General features: G+C 39.2%; 1 protein-coding gene across 1 annotated transcript in view; it reads right to left on the bottom strand.

Moving 5' to 3' along the window:
- UNC5D (unc-5 netrin receptor D) overlaps nucleotides 1–19617 on the bottom strand; it is a gene marked incomplete at its 5' end in the record, with an annotated part of 512639 nt that overhangs the window by 4781 nt on the left and 488241 nt on the right. Inside the window, 2 exons of the mRNA XM_081083068.1 lie at nucleotides 9152–9330; nucleotides 14987–15151. Coding sequence (XP_080939194.1) covers nucleotides 9152–9330; nucleotides 14987–15151 — 344 coding nt within the window. The remainder of the gene's footprint in view (nucleotides 1–9151; nucleotides 9331–14986; nucleotides 15152–19617) is intronic.

Below are 19617 nucleotides of genomic sequence, written 5' to 3'. Positions count from 1 at the left end.
ATTTCAAGACTAGCGAGGAAGACCGGGGCTTAAGAACACAATAAGAAGCTTTAGGAGAGGCACACAGAATATGTTTGGGAGATTGTAATGAATCTTTGTCCTAACAACATTTTAAAAAATTCATAAATCCGTGGGGGTGAGAGGGAAGGTGTTATAAATACACCTGCCTAGATGGAGGGGAGCAGAGTGGAGAATGACTCCTGTCAGCCACTTGATTCTGAAAAGTCTTGCAAAAGTCCTGATATGTAGAAAAGGCACCCAGGGCTAAAGGAAGCTACATGATCAAAAAGGACAGAAATATAACTCTCATTTGGCACAGGTTTCTGAACATATTGGAGCAATGAAATGTGCTCCCCAAAGCATGTTTCAGATTTATTCTCTGAATTTATATAAGGATGCTTGCTCAGCACAACATACACAAATCTCACATTCCACTTAATTTTTAGTAGATACATATAGGAGCATATCAGCCTTATTAAAAATGATTTAATTAGCTTTGCGATAAACAGACATCCTATTAAACTACATTTACCTCTCTATGCCAGAATAATTAATATATAGAAAACCCTAAAATCCCAATGCAATAGGCTATTCCTCAGACATCTGAATCATTTTACTGCTTGCTTATGTGCAAATGCACTATGGCTTTTTGAAAATTAGTATACCATATATTCATTTGGTCATCTTCATACCACCCTTTTAAAATTATGCTGACCCAAATCTATGTGATCCATTTCGCTTCCTAATTATACTGGTGCACTTGGACACCAGCAAATAAATGCACACACAATGCAGAGAGCATTGTTAATACTAGAAAAGAGAATTCATAGCAATAGTTAATTTAAAAAATTCCCTGAATATCTTTGTTTGCTTTTTTTGAAATGAAATAACATTTAGCAAAAACAGTAGTCCTGGAATTCAGCTTGAATGCCTTTAAGTAAAACTTATTTTTTTTCTTTGAAAAATGTTTAAAGAAGTAAATGCTTGTTCTCATCTTACATGCTTCAAATTGTTCTGTTGTATGCACTGAACTTTGGGGAACATTTTATCATAGCATTTTCAAATTCTGACTGAGGTAATTTAAAAAATAAGATTTTATTTGTTGGTGATGTCCTAAAGCTGCTGTATGCTATAAGATTATCTACTCTGTAAATTTTAGGAATTTTCCTTAGAACATTCTGTGTCCCCAGTTCTATTCATCTGTCCTAAGCCCTGTGGACTCAGTGACTTTATCTTTTCCCTGGGAACCCTCCCTGAAAGAATACAGATATACTGTAAAAAACACATGCTAAGATAGCTTTAACAGACGTATTCACCTAAGTTCCCTGAATAGTAATAGTTTATTACGTTTAATTTTCTTTTCTAGCCTATGTGTTTTCTATTCACTTGAGTTCCTGGGGTTTGTTTTATTGCCATGATTGATTTCATCTGTCTGAGACTCCCCCACCCCCCACCCCTGAACCCCAGCTAAAATCCCATACTTAATATGGAAACCAGGGCAGAATTAGGAACACAAATCTTGGCCTTAAAAACTTCACTAGCTAGACACAGGCCAACTTGTGTACGGGGGTCACAAACTGAATTTTTATATAGAATCTAAAAATCATGGAAATTAGGTTAGATTAATCATGGAAATTAGGTTAGATTTTAGGATTTTTTGGAAATATTTGTGGCTACTTCTGTTTTGTTCTTTGGGTTCAAACAGGAGGAGAGGCTTGGAGAAACATAGTATGTTAGGTCTTTATATACTACTGTAACAGGACCGATTTTATGAAAAGGAAAAGGCACTAGGTGTTCATTCACTGTGAATTTAGAGATACCAGCCTTTCTTTAGGCCTTGAAAGCTGTGATTCAAATGCAGGTGTCTTGGGAAATGGTAAGTCTACATCCTCAATCAGTTAATAGAGGTCAGATAACAGCAATGGAGGAAGGCACAGGTCTGAGGCTCTGAAGAGCTACCCAGGGCACATTACACTTATAGCTGGACTTTTGCTCCAATTCCAGATAACAAAGCTTTTATTTTAGCTACTCAGAACCATATCACCAGGGGGCCAATATACCTGTTCACAAGCTGTGAGCTATTCTTGTGACTAAGTGAGAATGGTTTTCCTACTAAAATATAGAAAGGGACCACATTTGAGTTGTAGCATCCCATCCTTAGCATCAAAGATACCTCACAACTGGTACGTGCCATAATTTCATTCAGAATTTAAGATCTCACTCCACCCTTTCAAGTAGAAGGGAGCACTTGCATCTGTAACATGAGGGCAGCAAATTTGTTTATATTCTACAAACCACTGCCATGTATATTAAGACAACTATTTTAAATATTAAAAGGTATATTTAAAAACATAATTTTTTGAGTAGGCTGGCAGTATAAAAAGTGAAAACTAAGCTTAGCTGCCTATAATCAATTGGGAAACATCATTCAAAGAAGAACGCATGATCCGATTGTATAGTACCAAATAGGGAATTGAGACATAGTCATAATGAAAAAAAATCTTAATATCCCTGCTATCATCCTAATTGTCTCGTTTAATGAAAACCTCTCTTATGTGACCAAAACCAGTCCTCCGTCTGGTTGTTTAAATGCAAATAGAAAAGAAAAACACATTTATTGAGTACGGTAGTAACTGGACATGCCATAAGCACGTGATCCATTCATCAAGCTTTCATGTACAAACCTCACCTCACTGGCTGTTCAACAGACAGCAAAGCAGCTTTCAGGGTAAAGCCAGTCGGTTACATCACCAAAATGTAACCTGTTCCCGTTGCCCTCTAGTGCCTTCAGTGGAAGGAAAGCTGGGATGGAGCACCCAAAGGAAAGGACACGGGCCGTTAAAAACATGCTGAGTTCCATACTTTTTGCCCTAAAAGTGCTGCCTTAATTCTTTGAGGCCAACACATTTGGCAATATACTTTCCCTCCTCCTTTTTCCTTTTGCCTAGTCCATTGTCTGGTTCGGAAAGGGGATGGCAAGGGTGCTTCCTTCTTTGGAAGATGTGTTAAGAGCCCTGGAGCTTCCAGGACAGCCTGTGAGTTGTCAGATGAGAATAAAGCCAATTGTGGGCCCTGTTTTCAGCTCTCTAGTTTCATTTCTGACAGTTCAAGTCCATGTCAATTTCTCCTATGTGGAAATGAAGGGCACTGAAACCTATCAAATCTGATCTCTACTTTGCTTTGAATTGGGGTATACCATGGACAAAGAGGTCTCATTTAAATTATTTTCCCACTTCAATAACATCAAAACATTTTCAAACATCCTGAGGGTGATGCAGAATGACCGCTCTTTGTTCCAAAAGGAAAGACCACTGTGCTAATCCTGAATGAGGGAAGGGTTGAATGTCTATACTTCTCCCTTTGCAAAATACTGTGTGCTTGATAAAGCCTCATGAATAATTGGGGGAGAAAGTTAATCACTTAAAGGATACTGTAATAAACAAGGTATAATCCTTCCTATAATGTCATTTTCTCAAATTATGAAAACATCCAGTTCAGACACCCTGACATTGTCTGGTTTTTGAGTCCTGCTCATGACAGCATTATGCATGGGGGTTATTTATACTCTAAAGGGGACTTGGTATGTCCATCTTTTCTGAAAACTAAATTATCTTAAAGGAGGAAGCTTATTCCTTCAGAGATCAGGAAAAATTCACCCCTTGCCTAGAAGGTACGGGAGGATGACTTTGGTTCTCCTGGAGGAAAATAAAGAGCTGCTTGCCCATATTGCCTTAAGGACGGACACCTGCCACGTACAAACCGTATACAGCTTGTTCATGGCTAAACTTGTCTCAGGGCTGTCATTTTCAGCTTCATGTTAGTGGGGAGTTTCATGAGTCATTGACTGTGGTGGAATGAAGCCCAAGCACCATAACTTTACTGTGTTGGATCCCGCTGGCTTCACTGTAAGGGATCTTTAAATTTCAGACCCTGCGTAAGTCCACTGGGCCAGAACCTGAAAATCTGATTTGAACTTCATCAGATTTTACCTCCAAGGACCTACAAAATGCTATCCCCCAATATATTAATTCTCCTTAAAAGAGTCATGAAGATTGTTTTTTAGAAATGGCAGCCGCACATCCATTTCTACATTTAAGCATTAGAGTATATTTTCTAGCCTCAAGATTTTAGAACTGAGAAAGCTTAGTTTGGTGTAATCATTATAAATCCCGAAACACAGGAATGGAAACATCCAGTCTCAGTGGTCTTCCTGTCTTTTCTCATCATCTTCTTTTCTCCTTCCTCCTTTCTTCTCCTATAAGAAAGCTGAAGCTGGCACTGTTCACTTCTGGAGACAGATTAATAAGCTGCCTTGTGACCTTCCTCTATCCTCTCCCACTACCCTCGGGCCATTTCACCGTTCCTGTGTGTCCAATTAAGAGGCTGGACAGAAAGAATGAAAAGGTATGACCTTAGGGTGAGAAGACTCTGCTTGTCATTAGAGGTCCTGTTAAAAGATTTGGTGGGAAAACAAGTTATTATAGTACTGTGTGTATCAGCTGTGAGGTTTGAAGTATTTCATTTGCTTATGATTTCTTCACCATCACCCATGAACACTAGCATCTGAAATACACTTGAACTATTTCAACCAGTTGACCAATAAGAAATCTGTCTCTTTGGAAGTGCTTATACGTTTTCAAATAAGTATACTATTATTTTCTTTAAAAGTATTAATAAGATGTAATTTATCTGCTATTTTCTATTTTGGAATTCTTTCTTCCATTTTGGCTGCTTCCTCTCTATTCATCCTCCCATATCTCATGCACTTTATCCAGCACCTGTTCCCATAGCAACTTGGTCAAGCTGGCTATGTTTTCAGAAGGGTATCTGGACTATGAAAATTATGAGATCTTAAAAAAGAATTATCTAATGGTTTCAGGTACTATCTATGACCTGAGAGAAAAGACAGGAATTCTCCACAACACAAGCCATGTAACTTGCTTTCTTTTTTTTTTTTTTTTTTTTTTTAAATACATTTTATTGATTTTTTTACAGAGAGGAAGGGAGAGAGATAGAGAGTCAGAAACATCGATGAGAGAGAAACATCGATCAGCTGCCTCCTGCACATCTCCCACTGGGGATGTGCTCGCAACCCAGGTACATGCCCTTGACCGGAATCGAACCTGGGACCCTTCAGTCCGCAGGCCGACGCTCTATCCACTGAGCCAAACCGGTTTTGGCAACTTGCTTTCTTTTGAGACCAACTTTCAACATCCTTTGATGCTTGTCATAACTATTCTATTTATTAGGAGGCAAGTGTTTAAGGTCAAGTTTACTATCCAATGAAAAAGTTCATGTCATTCATTTAAGAAAAGTTTATTGAATTACCCCTCATATATGTTTAACTGTAATACAGTAAAGTATAAAAATACAAAGTGATGCAAAGGTTTAGAGATGGGAGAATACTTAGAGTTGAAGCAGCTTCCGTTATTATTTAATTTGCCTAGTCCTCAGCAATGCTGCCCACCATCAACTCTTGTGCAATCAGTTCTTCAAATCTCAGCCCTATCCCTCTGTCCACCACATGTGGCCAAGGACAATGAAACCAAGAATAATTGCAGCTGAATTTATGGAATAAATGTGCAATCTCAGCTTTGATATGCAGCAAGTATGGACTCTGAGTAATAGAGTTTGCTCACAGAATCAATTACTGCAACTGTTACTTATGACATTATTTGCTAGTCTGGGAGCTTGTTTAGCACGATCCATATGCCAGGCGAGTTGCAAGGCCACCTGTGTTGCTGCCTTATAGCACAGCACTGGCATTTCTCGCATTCTCATCGATTGCTCTACTAAGCCTTTAACTTCATATTCCATCTCTTTTCTCTCCAATCAGATCTAAGTAGAAATTTGTTTGGCAAAAAGGCAGATTATTATCAGTGACATTTGCATTTACCAAAAAAGAGGGTAAGAACATTTTCACAGGCAAGTAAATAAAAGCAAATGATTCCCTCCACTTCCTTTGCAAACTCTTTCTTCATGATTTGAGGGCTGTTGCTTTACTAGCTTTTTAACACTTTTGGAACTTAAGAAGGAAAGAATCAGGTAAATGTATTGTCACAAAATCAAGGTCGGTGAATTCTCTGCATAGAAAGATGGACCATGTGATTATCTTTCTCTTGTGATGCCACAGTTGATGAAATCTCAAGCTGCAGAGAGCTTTCTTACCCAAATATATGGGCATACTGACAATGTTAGATTTCTGGGTTTTACACACATTGATCAGTTCTGTACTAAATCATTTATAAACATGAGAGCGAGACTAGTGATTTGGGATTACACAATAGAAAGTTGTGACAAATTACATAGGAAAATCCCCTTCATCTCTGTCACGTGTTTCTTCCCATGTGGAAGAAGATCTATTTTTGGTATACTAGTGAAAACATAAAAGGCGTCCGACAGTTTCTGCAAAATGAGAATGAGCTAACGTGATGCAAGGTGATTTTCATCAGGCTTTCTCCTGTTCTTCTCTGAATGCCTTGGTGGCCATCTCGGCTGGAAACACAGCAGCCCGCAGAAGACCCTACCCTGTGCTCCCCTCCTAAGAGGGTGGGATGCAGAATCTGACTGAAGCAATAAGATACTATGGAAGTTTTACCGAGTAAGGACAGGCTCATTTAAATGAGGGGCCAGCAAATTATGTACTATAGGCCAGATAGGGGTCCTTGCCTGTTTTTAATACAGTTTATTGGCACACATTCATGCCTATGCTCTGTTGATTCACACTATAGGAGCAGAGCTGAATAGTTGCCGAGTAGTTGCAACAGACCCCTATGGTCTAAACCAGTGGTCGCCAACCTTTCAGATCTCATGGACCACCAGTGGTACATGGACCACTGTTTGGTGACTGCTGGTCTAAACTATATACTGTATGGCATTCCTTCCCAACAGAGGAATCTTGTAAAAGTTTGCTGACCTTAGTTTACATCATTCTTACTTAATAATTAGATTACTTTTGGAGAGTTAAGTTAGATAATACAGAGGAGGGCAAGAAATACCATTCACTGATGTTGAATATGTTAACTAAATGAGATTTAAAGGTAGAAGTAGATTACATATATACATATATTCATGCTATTTCAATTTGCTATTAATTATGAAAATGTTAAAGGGAGTAACTAGCATTTTTTGAAAATGGACATTTTCTAGGGACCATGTTAGAAATTTTTTAAAAAGTAGGTCATATGTATTTCTTAGGTCTAGAAGTTTAGACTTTCCTGGAGAAGGGAATCTTCTAAAATAAAAGCAAGCCCACAAACAGACACATCAAGTGCTCACATTTCTTGACCTTGGACCCTGGAGGGGGCAGTCTGCTCCTGTGTAGCCCTTTATTGTTCATTAGAGCCCAGAGACAAAAAGATGTAAACCTTAGTCTCCCAGTTTGAGATGCATTTTCCCTGCCGTGCAAGGTCAGAAACTCATGTCTTTAGAGGCAGTCACTGTAGTTCTTATATATACTGTAAATGGAGAATAAAATGGAACAAGGCAGGAACATGCACACGCTCATTCAGCAAATTAATGACAGCATCCATGGCACCTCTGAAGAGTTTGTGGTAATTACTTCTTATAAATGATGAATTAAAAAACATAAATTATTCCCTGGCTGGCATGTCTCAGTGGTTGAGTGTCTACTTATGAAATAGGAGGTCAGGGTTTGATTCCCAGTCAGGGCACATGCCCGGGTTTCAGGCTCGATCCCTGGTGTGGGGCATGCAGGAGCCAACTGATCAATGATTCTCTCATCATTGATGTTTCTATTTCTCTCTACCTCTCCATCTCTGAAATCAATAAAAATATATTAAAAATAATTCATAAACTTTTATAGCCAGGTGGATTGAACAAGGAGGGCCCTGCAGATCTTTTGAGTCCCTGCCCAACGTTATTTTAAACTAAAATCTGTTTTCTGAATTAGTTTTTCATTCTTGTCACCTTGCTGGTCAGAAAGCAAAATTGCCATAGTGTTTATCTTGTAAATGAGACATCTTATCCTGTTTCAGAGTTGCTGGGAAATATTCAAGTTAAGATTTTTTTCCTGTCCTCTGACTTACTTTTTTATTTTTTCACTTTCAATATATGTCCTTTCAAGAATGGATCTGTTCTTTTTGGACCTGCTGTCTCTGTAAATTCCATTTTCTCTTGCCGCCATGCCTCCTCCTGACTTTCCTCTGTGAGCCTGACTACTTTCTAGTGAGGTGCTTACTCTTGCATTCTGGATCCCTTTTGGAATAGGGAACAGCACTCTGTTCTTTGTTGGCAGACATCTACCTCACTTTCAGAGAAGAAAGAGTCAGGTAGCATGTCTGTGAAAGCAAAGAACAAAAAATGGAAATGACAGAGCAAGCCAAACAGTAGGAAACTAAGGCTTTGCCTCAAAAAAAAAAAAAAAAAAAAAAGTAGTCCCATAGAAAAGGGAACTAAAATGGTTCTGGCAAAACTACTTGCTCTCTTTTCTATTCATTCTGGAGCATGCAAGGTGGGCTCGGGAGGGAGGAGATATTATTTGTCAATGCCTGCCCCTGCTAGTTATCCGTCAAGGGCAGCTAAAACCTGCCTGCCCATCACTAGTGCTCTGGTGGCATCACCCTGCTTTTTCTTATCTACTCTCAACTCAACAACAACGTTAGCTCAATAACGAGCAGTGTTGGTTTAAGCAGCAGATGCATTCACGGTGCCTGGGCAAACTTTTGCTTGTCTAATGCCCTCTGCCTACAAACCTGAGAGTTGCCATCCTCATACTTCCTTTTTTTGTATGGAGGCACCTACCTCTGTGGGTTGAACTTGTCTCCATTAAGGGTGAAGTAATGCCTAAGGTTACCTGTTGGTAGGGAGGAGGTTTGAGAAACTTGTTTCTTTATGTATCTCTGTCTCAAGACTGCTGTGTTCCCTCACGAGCACCAACGTGACATAGTCTAACTCTCCCATTTGTGTGGCTCAATTAGCAAGCCTGGGGATGGGAGCACAGCCAAAGTAGGGCTTTTTTATTATGTCCCCAAAGGCAGAGTGGGGTGGCACTTACTTAGCTGGACCTCACATGAAACATGGCCAGAGGAATCAAAGAACTTAGCCTGGTAAGCACAAGGGTACACCCAACCCACTTCATTCTTCAAAGCTCTTCGAGTAAAATACTCTTTCGGAAGTTGCCCCCAATTACCTGTTGATGCTGTTTTTCTGTGCTAACATCTGCCAGTCCTTGCCTTTGGCATTGGGGGTGTCAAATGTAGCACAGATCCGCTGTCTGATGGAGTAGGGGATTTTGAAGGCTCTGGGGCCAGTCTGTGCAGGGAAAGTGCTGTCCTCTTGTGCAAAGAAAGTGATGGTTTCTCTTTCACTCTGAAACCAGACAAGGAAGGCATGATTAGATCCAACTAGAAGCAAACGTGATCAACACTTCTATTTTTTAAGAAAATCTGTGTTAACACATACACAAAATGCTTGCCTATTGTGATGAACTCTAAAATAGACTGACAAGTTCCCCTCTCTACTAAAGTAGTAAATAACTCCTCAGTAGCCTAGTGAATCATATGCTGGAGATTTATAGCAGTCTTTCCCACTCAGGAGAGTCACAATGATCAGCTTCCTGACGATATATCAGGTGAGAGCAGAATCAGACTTTTATGGTTTTTGTTTGTTTTGTTTTGGGGGAGAGATCTAGAATCACTAGGATGAAATTACCAAATGGCAGATTTCAGTTCAGCACAAGGAATGACGATCTGAGAGTCAGGACTGACCAAAGATGATGGCTGGGAAGCCACTTGTCAGAAAAGCTACAAAGGGAAACTGTGTGTTGATCATCTTAAAGTTTATGTTTTCCGCATTTCTAAAGTTGTGTGATTCTATAGAAAAAAATTGTGGTCTTGTTTTAGAATTAAATTGCTTTGGTAGAATATGATCCAGCCATGAGTCAGTGATGAAACCTTGACTAGTCTGTGGAGTGGTACAGGCTGGAAGGCTCTGCCTGCTATCTGCACCTGCCCTTGCTTCTGATTTAGAGTTGTTCAGTGAGGATTTGTTATTTCAGTACATCATAGCAATTGGGTCATCATAGCCAACATGAAATCACACAGAAATGGGCCACATTGGAGTGGATGCTGATAACTTTATGTAGACTAACAGGATTTTAAGGCCTGAAAAGTATTTGATTGTATAACTCCCATGATTATTATGTTACAAGACATATTTCCTGACTTAAGGCAGGACAATGTGCTTAGAAAATATGGTAGAAACTAGGGCTAGAGGAAGAAAAGGAATTCTATGCCAGAAAACATGGTAGTTATTATAAAAGAGTACCCAAATGTATTAACACATGAAAAGGTGGCTTGCCAATGAAGCTGAAAACATTGAAAGTATCCATGCCATAGGAGTGCAGTAGACAGAGAAATGGCTTCTGGAAGCCCTCCTGGTATCTAGGAATTGACCAAGTCACCAAGCTCTATCTTCACTGTTGTTAGAAGAAAGACCACCTTGATACTTAAAGTCTTCAGAAAAAATGAATAGAGTGGTATAGTTTGAAGGTGAATGAAATATTATGAGATTAACTCTAAAAAGAAGTATTTTCCTATTTACTAACACTTTACTAAGTGTGCCCCATTTCTCTTATAAATTTTCCAAATTTAAATATTTTCCATGCATAAGGATGACACTTTATGTAACATTTATGATGCATTCTAAAAGACATCTGGGCCAAGTAATAAGAATCCTGTAGATACACCACATTTTTTGATTGTTTAAATTAAATATTCAGAGGAACAGTAGATTTTCATGCTCTGCACATCTGAGATAAGCAGCTGCTACCTGGTTAGCTTGGGAGTTGTAAATCAATGAGAAATACCAAGTATTCTGTCTTTTTGTAACAGACAAATCATCCCCAACTTCCACACTTCTGGAAGAAAGGTATGAAAAATTGCTTTAAGTAAGGGAAAATTATAACATGTAAGGTTCCCAATTAAAGTTGTTTCTACCAAAAAATAGATTTTTCAATAATATGATATTAATAAGGAATGATGAAATAAGTTACTTGATGATTCTTCCCTTCTCTTCCATATTAGTATAATTTTTAGATCAGTGATACTGTTGCTTTATAGAGTGTAAATTGGTGGTAATTGTTAGTTAATTTAGTTGGGTTAAATTTAAGAAGAACCAACCTGTTTGTAAAGATTGACACAATAATAGCTACTCTAAAGAACAAAAAGATATATTATCTTGATTACTGAAATAATTTTTAAGTGTGAGAGGATATGAATGATTGTATTTATCTTGTAGATAAGAGGCATGGAGGAATATGATAGATGTGAGGCTGAACATGAAACAAATACTTTTAATGAGAATAATAACTGCATTTAGATATTTAAAATCAATATTATTTTATATACATAATTATATATGTGTGTGTATGTTTCTTTTACCTCTCATGGTTCCATTGTTAAATTCATGAAATAGCAACACTAAGATAATCCATTAAAGTAAGGTAGGAATTGGGAGCCCTAAGCCTAAATATACAGGGACTTTGGGAGGAGGGGAGATATTAAAAATGTATTTCAAAAAAATCTTTAAAAATCTTCAAAAGTTGTAGGTTTGTATTATTATAATTTTATTAATCAATACAATCCTATTACTAACTTATTAAAAACCTAGTGGCCATGAAATATAATGCAATTTAATAATTGCTCTATTATTCTTGATTCACTAATTGATACAGATCTGGTCTGGAATTTATTTTGCTTCCTCCCCATCTAATCTCAATTTTTCAGCAGTTTATGTATCTTCACTTTTCCTTGAACCATCTACCACAAAAAACGAGATGTTTTTAAGGAGAAAAGGATGGTTTTTATTCATCAAATATATCACCAGATGTATGCTTTTCCAAGGAGTGAGACAGTCCTAAGTTTGGAAGGACCTTGAGTGATCATTCAATCAAGACAGCTCTTGGCAGGAAGATCTATATGTAAGAAATATATTCTATTCTTCTAGATCTATAGAATAAATACTTACTCTAGCCCATCTCATTAGTAGTTACATCTCATCCTTCTACAATATTAAGAACATAGAAATGTTCATATATTTTTATACTCAGGGACAAATTGCTGGTGCTGTGATGTTTGTCACTAGTTCCTAAGCCCCCAAAGAGGAGGCTTTTATTATGGACAAGGCCCATAGTTAGGATTGATAAATTAGGCCTCCTTGACTGAAATCCTGAAGTAGCATGGTATGGAAATCCACCCAGTTTTTGGTCTTGAAGTCAGATCGCTCAGTAGGTGACTGGTTATTCTATGACCTTGAGCAAGAAGTTTGACCTCTTTGAGACTGTGATAGCATGTATGATTGTTATAGTATAACTAGAGGCCCGATGCATGAAAATTCATGCACTGGAGGGGGTTTCTCAGCCCAGCCTGCCCCCTCTCACAGTCTGGGAGCCCTCAGGGGCAGAAGGTGACCTGACGATCAGGGGAAGGCGATGCCACATCACACCTCTGCTGCTTCCACTGCCAGCAGCACAAGCCTCGGCTGGCCTTGGTTACCTGAGCCTCAGGCAGCCCTGGGCGGCTGGGCAGCTGCCATCCAAGGCTTGCCTGTGCCTTGGGTTGGCCCTGGGTGGCTGGGGTCTGAGGGGGCTGGGGTACTCTGGAGGCAGGTGCCCCGGTGAGGCTGAGGGGACTGGATGCCACCATCTTGTGGCTGTGAACATCATCATCTTTGAGGTTTGGGGCAGTCAATTAGCATATTCCCTCCTTGTTGGCTGTGGGCGCCACCATATTTGAGGGTGGGGCAGTCAGTTAGCATATTCCCTCTTTATTAGATAGGATAGTAATCCATGGAGTTGTAAAGGTTGTACGTGAAGGCACATAAAATGGTTCTTGAAATATAGTGGCTTTCCAGAAAGTTATCAATTTTCTTCTGACATAAGAAATTATAACAAACTAAATTTGCCTAAGAATTAGTTTATTCCAAAGAGATGGAGATATACTGGGCCAAGTTCCAGCAGGAACAAAAAACTTGAAGCAATTAATAAAAACGATCCTTACAGGATCAAAAGGATTCATAAAGCTTCTAAAATGCAGTAGCTTACAAATTGGATGACTGTCGTCAACATTGAGTATCTAAGTATTATTCTCGCACTTGCCTTCTTTTATCAAGAGATACTATGATATTACTTCTTCAAGGCATTTCAAAGTGATTGTAAACTTCATGAAGCATTAAAAAAGCAACTGGAGAGTAAAGGATAAGATTATGTTTATTAGCTCATTTTCCTTTCATGAACTTCAAGAATTTATTTAAGCAAGGAGTCAAAGGTACCAGGATGTATCAACTCTATCACATTCCTTTTACATAAATATCCTATAATAACATAATTTGATCCATAATATTTGAGTGCCTTAAAAATTAAAAATCTTTTAAACTTAAAATTCTTCTGTTGGCCTATTAACATACTTAAGGCAATTTGTTTCAGAGGCATCTTTATGTTCTGCCTATTCCTTCATGCTCCTGAATACCTAAAGGAAAACCTAGGTTTTTATTTTAAAACTTTCCTCTTTTTTATTTTGCTTTGAAATGTATTGTGTTAAATATGTCATGGCTGTTCAAAAAAGATACTCTAAAAATATCCCACCTAGGTTTCTGAATATACCTTCCCTATCAAAACTACTTTAGCACATAATGCTAATTGGCCATAATGAATGCAAATACTGTATAAACATGTCAGTTAAGACAGCTATCAATTTTGAGGCACAGTCCTTTGGAAAGTCATCTGCTCTTCAGAAAAACTATTTGGGGAATTAGCTATACTCATTTTGCATGAACAATGAATTGACATGAGGATGGAGGGAAGTGATAATGCTATAAGGCTACAAGTTTTCAAAGAAAAAAAAAACACCTCTGAAACTGAATTGTATGTATACAAAATGTGTTAAACCTTCTGCCAAGTTGAAATGAATAAGTATATATTATTTATATCTTTACACATAAATATATATGTATGTATGTATGTGTATGTATACACACATATACATACATACACACACATTCTTCAGGTGAACAATAACATGTATGTGCTTGTCTAAACTAGCCAGGGATTACTTTAGAATTGCTAAAAAGAAGCATCACATGCCTCTCCTGATTCTACCCCTCAGCTACTCTCTCCCTCTACTTTCAAGTAACCAATGAGAGGGAATGCCTGTCACAATCATGACAGATATCAGGTATCTTTTCACAAAAAGTTCCCACTGTGAATTCTCCTTTGACTCTCATTCTAATTCTGCCCTTCAGTAGTGATATGACATTGGACAAGGTCCTTTCCATCTTTGCACTTCCATTTCTTTACTTTGTGGAATGAGATTGACACCTACTCTATCTTGTATTATTGTATTGATGAGTCTAGATTTAATAGAAATGGAGATGCGTAGAACCTTGAACCTGGAGGGTCTGAGAAACTGTAAGACAATAAGGAGCCAAGACCCTGAAGATGAAATGACAGCTATGGGGCAACTGACTTCTGGAAAACTAGTCAGAAGCAAAATAAAACTGCACAGTGGTAACCTTGTGCCTCCTATTGGCACGTGTGTATCTCAATTGTAGAGACCTAATGCATTTTAGATGTTGTTCCAAACCTACCATGGACTGTTGTTAGACTGCTTGTGGTTTTGTGTATAAAAAAGCTTTGTATCTTCCCCAAAGGTCCCTTCACAGGGCCTAAGTTCTGATGGGTTGTTTCCCTGACCAGTGGGAAGCTCAGTTTAATTCAAAGCCTGAGAAAAAATATATTTTCCCTTATCATTAATAAAGATTAAAAATGTTGATGAATGCCAATGAGAGTGAGATGGTGCTAATCAGTTTTCAAAAGGTAGGGTTGCCAAAGTAAAGGCCAAATGACTTGTCCAATCAGTAACAAGGATTAGAAGAGTTAGTGCTACCTGTAGAGCATGACTGTGATAGGTATATTTTTCTTATTGTCCTTTAGAAATGAGGTCAGGAGGCCTGTAGACCTAGCTCTCACCTCTAGGATTGATGTCTGCACTTGGAGGATCTGTTCATGGCCTTTGAGCTGCCGGATGCAGATTTTGCAGGACAGCTGGGTGGTGGTGGGCGTGTAGCGCTCCAGGGAGAAGGCACAGTGCAGGGGCTGCCGGTTGCTGCTCCACACGCGGGAGAATGGGACTTCCTGCAGGGAGACAGGGAGAGAAGAGGGCTATGGTGTGCAGAACCTGGCTCAGATGAGACTTAATAGCAATAATTATGGTGATGATGACAATGATTGCAACAGAGATAATTGTCTGAGTGACTTTGGCGGAATTGTTGTAGGAATAATGTTCCAGCATATGCCAAGCAGCACAAAGGTAATTAATGTCAATTCCAATTGATAACATTTAAATTCCTCAAGCACACTGCAAGAGCTCAGATTTCTCTTGGTGACACAATTAGAAAGAATGCATTAAACACGCCTCAGAATCCTTTTCCACTTAAAGGTTCTTAGAACACTCCTATGGTCCGTTTTCCTACCCAAGCCTGGGGAAAGATGATATCTTTTCTCACTAAAATGAAAATTATGCTACAGAACTGATTGCCCAGAACCTGTCCCCATACCATAAACTCATGCTGAATTGTATAGACAGAATACAACATTGTTAATGTATCCAGCATAAAAATTATACCTACTGCAAAATCACATACATACATGCACATCCCAGAGAGAGACACAAACACAGTGGGCCGCCCCACAGCAGTCTAGTTTGCCAGCTCTTCATTCAGTTCATCCATCCCATAATTCTGTGTATGGTGCCAGCTAATGAGCAGACACTTACTAGATAAACAATAAGAAATTAGGTTTGGTCCTCACTCTTAAGAGATTATAGACAGTTGAGTGGCAAAAACAATTGTTACTACATGAGGAGGGAGATTATAAAATCTGTATAGGTCATCCTTTACCCCATTACCACATAGAGCCTGGCACCGAGTGGAGTGTGCTCAGGCATGTGACTTTATGATAATGTGAAGTAGAGGTCAGTCGATATTCTGAGGTCAGAATATAAGAAACTGATGTACTTTCATCTACTAAAAAGTCTCTCATGCCTACTTATACTGGGCTGGGTCCTTGGCAATGATCATGTATGTCCAGCCTCTAGTACTGTTCATCCTCAATTTTCCCTCTTTCTCTGCTCTCACTAATTTGCACTTCTAGGTGTTGTCATAAATGTAGTTTTCTATAATACTAATATTGAAAGGTGGCCTGGAAGTTAGATATTCTGATGGTTGACTGGTAGTGAAGCCAGCATGTGTTATAAGACCAGGGGCCATGATTAAAATTCAGTCTACTCCCTTTGAGGAACTATGAGTTATCTAGTTATTCCTGAGCTCTACAGTACACTCTTGTTTGTTTCCTAATTTTCACTGTAGTAGTCTCACAGATCCTGATTTTGGATACTTCTTGGGGGTGGGGGGGTAGGAAGGGTGTACTTTAAATAGTTACACAAATGAAGAGAGGAGAGTCAGCTTCAGGGAGTATGAGAGAAATACTCAAGCATGAACCTCACATCCCAGCAAGAAATAGAAGGGCTTTGTGTTTCGGTTTTATTTATTTGCTCTTGATCTTGAATCAAGGAAAAGGCAGTGGACCTTTGTCTCAGGAAGTAGAAACAAAGGTTCAGAGAAGGTCTATGCGTGTGACACTGTGTGGTGTTTGTTGTTGTTGATTGTTTTTGGTGTGTGTGTGTGGTGTTTCATTGACTTCAATCTTGTGCAAGATGTGGGCTGTTAGGATGCAACACCATCTTTCCCATCCTCACTTCTCCCCTGCATGGCAGGGGCTGGAAGCCTGGAAACTACATTTCACAGAACCCTAGCCAGCATGGGGTTCACATTTCCATTCTGCCAATGAGAGGCACTTGTGCTAGATTGGGCAGTAGAGGAGGAGCTGAAGCCATCACTGCCCCTCTAACATCAGCAAAAGCCAGAAGGCATCAGCTGTTAGCACACGTGAAGTTTTCAGGGGCTTCTGAACGTTCCCCTGAGAACCATGTGGTTTAGTGCTATTTTCCTGAAATTCCTGAATTTGCTGGCTTCCTAATATCATCAGTGGCTTTCTCTGACTCTACCAGACTTTCTAAAGGTTCTGTAAGCTCAAACTCCCTCAGTTAAATTTCTCATTGTTTGAAATAGCTTGAGTGGTTGTGTTTTCTTGACCAAAATAATTCTCTAATTCTCTAAGTAAAGTTCAGTAGATCTGAAGAAGTTCTATTAAAAACTGATATAAGTTGGACAACACTGAAAGGTGCCATGAGTGGGTTCCACGAGTGTCCTCTTCTAGGGGAAATGCTGGGAGAAGCACGAAGCTAATGGTCACAAAGGGAGCTCTTGGCTAGGCCACAACTTGCTTATACCACCAGCAGGCCAGTACAGGTCCATTTAACGGCACCTCTTTCTCACTTTCTTCCTCTACAGAGGTTTTTACTTATGATCTCACCTTGGTAGCCATGGCAGCAGAGGGCACTTCTGATTGGTGCACCTCCCAGCAACCTTTAGGGGAAGTAACTTTCCCTAAAATGATAAAAAAAATGACTTTGAACTGCATAAAATCCTACCCCAGTTAAAACAATATGTTTGCAAGTTCTGCCATTTCCTCTTGTTATCCATTCCAACTTTTTGTTCTTCTCTTTCTGACCCTTCATCTGTTTTGTAAAACACGGGTAACTCTTATTTCACATTTCAGCCTCCAACACTTCCCTCTCTGCCTATTTCAAGGTCCCAACTGCTCTTCAAGGTCCCAACTGCTCATATATGCCCAATTGCCATCTCTCCATGGAGGACCCCAATAGTGACCTCCCTGGTATTAATTTCACTATCATCCATCACTGGCATTATATGGCTAATCATTACAAATCTTTGTATTTAGCCTTTTTGCCAACTCTACCTTTTGAAAACTGATTATCACCATATCACTCTCACTGGCATTCTACAATTTTCCTATTTCCATTAATGATCCCCATTTCTCACCTGATAGCTAACTGTAGTAACCTACTTCACCATCTTCCTGCCTTTAGTCTCCACTATACAGAGCTAGTGAGGGGATGAGTGCTTCACTGATAAGGACAACAGAAAGCAGTTGAGTGGTATTCCTCAGGAAATAGGATTGTGGTCTTTCTTCTACCTCTAATCATGAGTGGGGCCCTGATGTGACCAGATCACCTCCCATTACAAAATTCCTCTGCTGGGACGGGGGTTGGGAGCGGGGCCAGAATGGCCCCTTGATGCCTACCATGCTAAACCCAGCCCCCTGCCTGGCCCTCAAGGGCTTCCCTCATCCGTTGCCCTATTCTTAATAGCTCTCTTTTTCAAACCACTAAATGTTTATAGAGTTACTTTGCACCATCCCCTTCAATGAAAAGAACTATAACATAGGGCTCTATGGTTAAGAGGCAGTTTTTCTTAACTAAGGTGGTTTTGACTAAGCTAGCTAAGGAAGTTTTTGTTTCTAAAACTTTTTAGTCATTACAGTATAATATAAGCTCTTGGATTGCAGGGCCAGATAGAGCTGAATTCAAGGTCCAGCTCTTAAACAAACGTACATTTTTTTGTAGTGGATGTGAATCCTTGGTAAAGCTACCCACCCCTAGCCTTACCGCCCCCACCCTCCCCACCCCCCGCCGTGACATTGACAATTTATTGAAAAATGTCTTCTCTGGTATTACTGCTAAATTTCTTATATTTCTCTTGAAAATACTGGAAGAAAGGTAGGAGAGTAATGCCCACTTCAGAAATGATCTTTCCTTGCAGAAAGACATGAAAAAAATCAGCACACACACAAATCCTTTCTTCTTTCCATTCCACTGCACACAATCAAAACATTCAAAAAATCTGATTTCAAGACAGTATCAAAAGAATACGTTTTATTGTTGACTTGAGTAGCAGCTGCCAATAGCACTCAACAAAACATTTTTTAAAAAAAGAATTAGAAGCACTGTGATTAGTGTGTTTTCAGGGCAATCATCTTTGCTTGCATTTATTAAAAAATCAACAACAAAAAACAAAAACCACCAAGATGCTCACTGAGCTGAGAGGAATTATGGGGAGAGTAATATGGGAGGACAAAGTATAGCAAAGTTATGAGTGTTTAAAGAATTCCGGAAATGTTTTCGTTTTGATTCCCATTATAATTAGGTTGCTGGCAGATGGAGAGAATGTAAATCATATCCTAGCAGGAGACAGACACTGGGTTCTCCAAGATACATAGCCTGCTGAAAAGACAGCTGCTTTTATCCTGGGGAGGTGACAGCCTGACTTTGTGTGTTGTAGGATTTAAAAAATAAATTAATATTTTATTGTGTACTGTTCATTACAGCTTCTCCACTCCACAGGCAGCAAGGAATAAATGAAACCATGATTAAGTGGCAGCCAGGTCCCAGGGACCTATTGAGAGCAGAGCTATTTACCTCGTAGGGGAGGGTTTTTAATCTGTGGAGGACACAATAGCAGAACCCTAATTGTAGCAGAGACTTAAAAAGCCTGAGATGATGATTTGGGGAGGACTAGCACTGAGGGCCTCATTTTTTCTTGGAATCAAAGTTGATGGATGCCACTGCAACCAGACTTAAGAATTCATATAGCCTTCTATGTCCTCTCACAAATACCTGG

This window comes from Myotis nattereri (genome assembly GCF_964212035.1).
Source record: "Myotis nattereri genome assembly, chromosome: 2".
NCBI classification, from domain to species: domain Eukaryota; kingdom Metazoa; phylum Chordata; class Mammalia; order Chiroptera; family Vespertilionidae; genus Myotis; species Myotis nattereri.
This window is presented reverse-complemented; position numbering and strand designations above follow the sequence as displayed.